This window comes from Sapajus apella, unplaced genomic scaffold (genome assembly GCF_009761245.1).
Source record: "Sapajus apella isolate SASKATOON/1434 unplaced genomic scaffold, GSC_monkey_1.0 scaffold39, whole genome shotgun sequence".
NCBI classification, from domain to species: domain Eukaryota; kingdom Metazoa; phylum Chordata; class Mammalia; order Primates; family Cebidae; genus Sapajus; species Sapajus apella.
The window spans coordinates 18995485-19003128 of record NW_022436979.1 but is presented as its reverse complement, the minus strand read 5'-3'; the positions used below and the strand labels follow the sequence as shown (position 1 = coordinate 19003128).

Sequence of the window (7644 nt, the reverse complement as noted above, 5' to 3'; positions counted from 1 at the left end):
CCGGCGCGGGTACAAAAAACAAACCCTAAAAAAAAAAAAAAAAAAAAAAAAAAAAGAATTGTAAGCAAATGATGCTGAATTGCTCTGAAGCAGTGAGCACTTCATAGCCTTCCCGGAATATGTCTTGGGAGTCTCGGCTCTTCTCCTAGCGAGAGTGAATGGCTTTTAGGGAACCATACAATTTTTCTTAGAATTTTTTTTCTAAGTTGAAGATACTGTGCTCTTCAACTGTACCACATTTAATTAGCGTCATACGATAATTATGAAATAAGTGATAACTTGCATATAGTACTTTAAGCACTTAGATTTCATATAAAATCAGCAGCCTGAATCGATCTAGTCAGGCGTGTACTGTTTGAAAATATTAAGAATATTATTGGGTAACGTAAACACTCTGCATCTGTTTCCTATTACCAAAATAATTGTGTGTATTTTCTCCAACTGTTTATATTAACACTCCTAGTTTTTCCAACTTAAAAGCAACATTCAGAAACCTCTGAAGGGAAGCAAGTCAATTATAGAATTGGCTTTTTCTCTAAATTAGAACATCAAGGAAACCAACATGGGATTTTATCCCAAGTCCCTGCCCTGCCCGGCCTCCAGGGTGCTGGGAAAACCCAGACCCTTTTCTCAGCTCGAAGTAGACAGCGGGGAGGTGAATCTTGGGGATCTTCCTTCAGCTTCCGAGGGACTCCTGGTGGGAGGGCTCCGCAGGGGCCCGGATCGCCCCCCAGGTGCCTGGGTCCCCAGGGACACTCGGCCTGGCCCAGCCTGCCGCAGGCGCAGCGCGCTGCCAGGGTGCCCTCGCGGTTCCGCCCGGAGCCTCCGTCTAATGACCCAGTCTCTGCACCCCTCTTTCTTGCAGCCCCCTCTCCCAACAACTCCGACACCTGTTCCAAGGGAACCTGGCCTGAAGCCTCTTTCTGGCTCTGGACTCGGAGGAGTCGCTGCCAGCCCCTCCCCTCCGCCCCGGAGTGGCGCCCCCACGCCAAGCGCGCGCGCCCCGGCTCTGCCTCCCACCCGGGTGAGCTCCTTCCCTCCTTGCCCTTCTCGGTGCCCGGCAGAGGCTCAGGCGCGGCCCTTGCTTGCTCGGAGCCTGGCGATTCCCACTTCCCCGGGCCTGCTCGCACCCACCCAGACCCCAGAATCTTCTCGTCCAAGGCCCCTGCAAGCCCCCCAGCGCCCTGCCCCCTCCCCCCCGGCTCCCCACTCTCCCCACCTCTCCCGCACCCTTCCCCCTCCAGACTCTCCACCGGCTGCACCTGAGGGAACTGGGTGCAGACTGCCGGCTCCCACACTGGGACTGCACCCCCGGTGAGGGCAGGGACAGGAAGGGGCTCGCCCCAAAGGGCTGCCTGGTGCCGGGGTTGGGCCTGTGGGCTCGTCAGGCGCGCCAGCCAGCCCCAGCCTAGCTGCGTGGAGAGCGGTCCACACTGCATGCCTCGTGCTTGTTAAGCGGATGGACTCTGTAAGAGCCGTCCACGGCTTAGGCCAACTAGAAACGGTGCACGAGGAGACCACCAGGGACCCAGTGCCATCGAGCTCACCTTCACATCCTCACGCCACTCGTGTCACTTTACCTCCTCCGCTCCCTGCTGCTGAGGTTCGTGGGGTGAGAGTTGATGCACGTTTGCGTGGGAACGCGCGCGAGCTTTTCATGCCACACCGCGTTTCCCTCCCTTCGCTCAGTGTACGTTTTCCTTCCCTTTTCCTTCACGTCTGCTCTAGACCGATCGCATAAATCCAGATGACATAGATTTAGAAAATGAGCCCTGGTATAAATTCTTTTCAGAACTGGAGTTTGGACGCCCGGTAAGTGAGGCTAGACTATTAATATAAGAAAACTAGGAGAATGTTGTTTGATTTATGAAACACCGTTATCAGGAGACATGGGTGTCATTCAGAGAACAAAGGCTGAATGCGTAACACAGATGCAAATTTCCTACAGCGTAGTGCAGGTTCGCTTCTGTGCCAAATGGTTCAATGTGCTCAGATATTTCCTATATGGTTTCAAATCATTCATTAGGATTTCTTTAGATCTAGTTAATTGAAAGTTCAAAATGTTGAGGCAGTTTCTGTGCTGGAGTATTCAGACAATTAGCACAGCTTTATAGAAGATTTGTATTTGTTTACAGTCTGTTTGGTCTAGTTCAAGCAGAAGAGCACCTTGACACTGACGGGCCTGCTTGCTGAGCAATCGTCGGGCACCTGGAGAGTGCTGGGCTCCGTCTTCGTTATCTCCCTGAGTCCTCCTGATGTCCCTCCAATTAGAAGAAAATGGGGACCTGAAGGGTTAAGTAGTTTGCTCAGAATAGTAAATGATAGAGTAAGAAGTTAAACCCAGAGCCTGTCAAAAGAAAAAAAAAATCTCTGGGCAGTTTTTCCTATAATATACTGCCAGGGTAATCCCACTGTAAAATACAGTCACGTGTTGCTTCACAACGTGGACGGGTTCTGAGAATGTGTCATCAGGTGAACTTGCCATTGTGCAGACAGCGTGCAGTACTTACACAAACCCAGGTGCTAGAGCCTGCTGCACGCTTAGGCTGTGTGGCATGCCCTGCTGCTCCTGGGCTACGTGTACAGCAGGTTACTGCACTCCGTACTGCAGGCAACTGTAACGCAATGGTAAGTATTTGTGTCCCTAAACATATCTAAACATAGAAAAGGCATGGTAAACACAGTATTGTAATCTTATGGGACCGTCATCATACATGGGGTGCACCATTGACTGAAACGTCCTTATGCAACACGTGACTGTACCCAGTTTACCATTAGGGATAAAAGGAAGGACAAAAATCGGGAAACCCTGTGGATCTTGATTGCCAGACTTACCTGTGAAAGCCATCACACTTCTTTAATCCCCAGACTCCCACCAGAGGAAGCCTTGAGGTTGGGCCTTATTGCTTAGCCTGCTTTGGATAAAGAGTCAAGTCGAGGTTCCGTTAACAACTTCCCTGATTAAGAACTGCATCCACCAACAGCAGTGCATTTGATGTGTGTCGGTTACAAACATTTTCATGGGTTTTAGACTCTTAAATAACATACCAATTACACTGATCGTCGTTTTTTTAGAAATCAGAATATAATCGTTTCTATACCATATGCTGATTTATATATATTTGTATATTGATCATGTATGGTTTACTGGTTGGTGATGGTAGTCCCTTTTGTACATTAAACTGCAAAGGAGACTTGGTTAGATTCAAGGTCGCTTATTGAACTGAATCAAACATGACTGTAAGCGAATAGAAACCAAACAATTTTTCATAAGGTTTTTATTATCTCATAGGAGGAATGTTTTCTCTCATTTTTTCCTCATTTGTATCTTAGTGTTAACATAAATGTATTTTATTTCAAGGAAAAACATTTTCTAGCTCTATTTTATATGTTTTGTTACTATTGGTTAGAAAGTTTATAAGGACAGCCAGCCATGGTGGCTCACGCCTACAATCCCAGCATTATGGGAGGTCAAGGCAGGAGGATCACTTGAGGTCAGGAGTTCGAGACCAGCCTGGCCAACATGGTGAAACCCCATCTGTACTAAAAATACAAAAATTAGCCGGGCGTGGTGGCATGCTCCTGTAATCCCAGCTACTCAGGAGGCTGAAGTGGGAGAATGGCTTGAACCCAGATGGCAGAGGTTGCAGTGAGCCAAGATTGTACTCCAGCCTGGTGACAGAGTGAGACCCTGTCTCAAAAAAATAAAGTAAAATAAACTTTAAAAAGAAAGTATATAGTGCTATTCCAATTTCTGTCAGCTTTTCCGTAATCATTTTCAGCCACACGTGGAAACTCACCAGCATGCTACCCACTTTCTCCTTTAATGTTTCTTTAATATACCTTGCATTCCTCTGTGGCCAGAGACTAGGAGTGCTAATTAAATTTGACACAATGCGTTTATAAGTATGCTAATTGAACACTAGCAAATTTTCCCAGTGCTTGTGTGTTTGCACACGTGGCACACTCCCTCCCAGCTGCCCCATTTTGCTCCATTCGTGTCATTCTGTGTGTGTAGCCGATGCTGTCAGCACTCAATTTCTAACTGTTGTCACCTTTTCCACATGTTCATTCCTTGCTGCCATTGACTGTCCTCCATTCCATCCCTACACTTCTGCTTCTGTGGTGCATCTACACCCAGCCTCCTAAAAAGCCTCTGGACTATGTTCAAGATCATTCTTCTGGTGTTTTCAATGAGGTAAAAACACGTGATTCTCTCTTTCTTAGAGGCTGCAACTGTGATTCTGCGCATCTGTGTTTTACGATTCTCTGTAGTGTGTAAGCTATTTTTGAAAACATCTATCTCTGCATCACTATGTTGCATCCAATATCATTGCCTGGACATCATGCCAGAGTTGTTGGCTATCTCTGAACTCTGGGTGAAGGATCATTCCCACCGCAACTTCTAGTTATACTGTGCTATGTAGTTCTATGTAGTTCTGGTATTCAGCAGTGTGAAAATAGAAAATCAAAAGTATTATAGTCTTATTGCATATATTAACCACCTGTCTTTATTAGACTGAGTAAAGTACTATTAGAAGGCTTCTTAGAACCATTCTCTTATAACGCTTGGAGTGTGGATAATCAGATGCCTATGTCCCACATATTTCTAAAATTTATTTTTATTCTTTCATTTTTCTAAATACAACTTGCAGATTGTATTGTCAATTGAGAATAAGGCTGGCAAATACCTGGAAATTGTATATCACAACTTCTCTGTCTCATACCCATGACAGACATTGCTACTCCTTCTCAACTCTGTAATCCCACCAGCCACTATAACAAATCATCACTGGCATATAAAATCCAATGCTTCTGCAATCTCTACTAAAGAGCCTATAATAATCAGCTAGTTGAAAAAATTATGGCAGCCAATGTACATTTTTATTTGAATCAAAGAGAGTATGAAATAGGCAAAAATGATCTAGAGTCAAAAGTGTGTTATCCTACTCTCTAAAGAAAATTAGAAAATTACTTTAAAAAGTAGTTAAATGACTCATTAGAAGACACAAGCAAAAATGGCACTGTTTTGCTAGCCATCAGCTATATAAAAGCATCCTTGCAAGGAATTCTTAGAAGCAACTAGCAAGGGAACAAAGTAAATAAACTGTTTTTTGCACAGTAGTTGCTCTGTGGTCTTAAGTGAATACTATAACACAATAAATATTTATTTTCATTAAAAGTCTCAAATATGTGCAACTGGAAAACAAAACTAGTAGAACATTTATGTTGTAGGAGGTACTACTGACATATAGTGGTGACCACTGGAATTGCAGGCATAGAGTCTCAAGGAAATATGCACATTTCTAGTCTCAATTTGCAATTTCAAATTATTTACCTGTGGTAAGTATCAGAGTGTATGTTAAAACTGAGAAGTGATCAAAATATTTATATATTAAATAAAAAATAGAGTAACCAGGAACATTCTAGGTGATTGAATTCAGTCATTTCTAAAGGCTTGTGTTTTATAGCCAGGCAGACAGGCATATAAGCTGAAGAAAATCAAATAAAACAAGGAGTTCTATTCTGTATGTTATGTTACCTTAATATCTGCAGGAAGAGTCTCATTTCAACATATGAACGACCCAAGAATTTATTTTGAAATTCAATGTGGTCAGATATTTTTCTCAGATATTTCTTGTGTTTTTTTAAGATAGTTGGTTCATAGAGAACTGAAATGGAATTTAGCATGCATCATGTCCAACTCACTCATTTTTCAGTTAAAAAAAGTAGACTACAATAATTTTAAGAAATAAGTCCAAAATCACATGGTAAGATAGTGGTGGGAAAAAAATCTCTTAACCTTCATTTCAGTGCTATTTCTTTTATATCACAATTGTTAACTATTGAATTTCTGTGAAATGAGTTCTGATAATTAATATTACAGAATAATTCTTAGGCATAAAAATAGTAGGAACTTAATTCTATGCATTCTATAATGCGATGGTAGTGGCAAAAAAACACATAAAAAGCATTTTGCCAGTAGTTGATCTACTTGCCAATTATCTCTGGGATTGGGAAGGAGGTGTTGTATGATTCTAACAGCATATGTTAACTATATTATTAATTTCACATTATGGTTTTTCAGAATGTAAGAAAATATATTCTCTTAAGGTATCTGGATTTTGTCTTTAATAATCTTTTGTTAAACATTTCTGATAAAAAAAAAACTGTAATTGATTAGACATTACCTTAGCTACCATTTATCAACTACCTTGAATATACCATGAATAACATAGTTTTTAATCCATAACCAGAAAATTAGCATTAATGAAGAACAGTTAAGGACATTTAAGAAAATTTAATCTCATAGTTACTTACCAGAAAGAGTGATTCAGTATCTGTACTTCACTAAATTGACCTTCTAAGTGTATTAAAATAATGGTAATATGTAAATATTCAAAAGCTCATAATTGGTAAAATTTGTAACCTCTTTTCTGGAGATAATTTTCATTTTGGGATGAGTACCCTTCTTGTAATTGTTGTACAAGTTTTTCTCTTAGTCATCAATCTAGACTTTTTACTGTTATAAATAATACTGAACTTTCTCTGAGTTGTACATGAAACCACAAAAATGGTGTGAGTTTATTTTGGATGTAGAAACCAGTACAAGGAGAAATAGTAGTTTCTTAGCCTAACTCTAAAACACAATCTGTTCTTACACTATGTTTCGTTTTACGTTACAATACTGTTTGGGCTCATTATAAGTTGACAATTCAAATTTTCTGATCACTACAGGGGTGATCTAAGAGTGTTCTGAACTTGACACTTTTTGGTGATCAGCTGTGTGTTCGGGTGTCCCATGAAAGCCATGATCTGCACAGACCGCAATGTTCTTAGGCTCTCTGGTGTTGCTCTTCTGCAAACAAGTAGAATTAATATTTCTTAATTGTACTATAACTATCTGATTTTACTTTTTTACTTGTTTGCTTTCTTTCATATTTAGTATCTATGTTTCTACCTTCCCAATGTCTGATTCAGAGCTCAGCAAATTAAAATAATCCTGTATACTTATCAGACTAGCAAACCAAATTTTTCTCCTAATTTTATATTTGTTGGGAACCTAGGAATCTAAAATTTTCTAGGAACTAAAAATATTAGAATCTGCTTTCTCTGTCTAAAAGGAGGGTGGGGAATATTCTTACTCAGAGATGTTTTTGTTTCTAGGCAAGATTCCATTTTCATTTAGTAAGATAGAATTAAATTATTAGTTAATAGAAGCATAAGTTATACAAAAGGGACCTTGTAAGACTGATACACATAAAGAATTGCAAAATTGTATACTAATATTTTAATTGATCAATTGGTGCTAATTTACAAATTAATAGAAAACTGTGTTATATAAATTGTTTGTAAAGTGAGATTTAATTTCCACTAAGTAGATTTTTAATACTCTGATAATTTGTTTCTAGATGATAGCAACTTAAGACAACATTTGTCAAATCTTGCCTTTCTGGCTGACGTTTTTAAGCTTTCATACAGACAAATGTTTTTAAACTAGAACTCCAATTCCTTATCTAACCAAAGTTTATCTGTGATGAATTGAACATCAAATATGACCAAAGCCAAAACTCTCCCTGTACTTTCTTTCTTTTTCTTTTTTTTTTTTTTCTTTTTCTTTTTCTTTTTTTTTTTTTTTTTTTT

At 40.2% G+C, this 7644-nt stretch overlaps 1 protein-coding gene across 50 annotated transcripts in view; it reads left to right on the top strand.

Annotated features, from left to right (window-relative positions):
* Positions 1–7644, top strand: part of SORBS2 (sorbin and SH3 domain containing 2) — a 232235-nt gene that overhangs the window by 166082 nt on the left and 58509 nt on the right. For 36 of the 50 annotated variants that reach the window (XM_032298821.1, XM_032298818.1, XM_032298819.1 and 33 more), the window contains 3 exons: positions 866–1024; positions 1729–1812; positions 4142–4198. The exons of 11 other annotated variants lie outside the window; for them this stretch is intronic. In XM_032298821.1, coding sequence (XP_032154712.1) covers positions 866–1024; positions 1729–1812; positions 4142–4198 — 300 coding nt within the window. The remainder of the gene's footprint in view (positions 1–865; positions 1025–1728; positions 1813–4141; positions 4199–7644) is intronic. 3 more of the 50 variants (XM_032298820.1, XM_032298816.1, XM_032298815.1) reach the window with 3 other exon arrangements.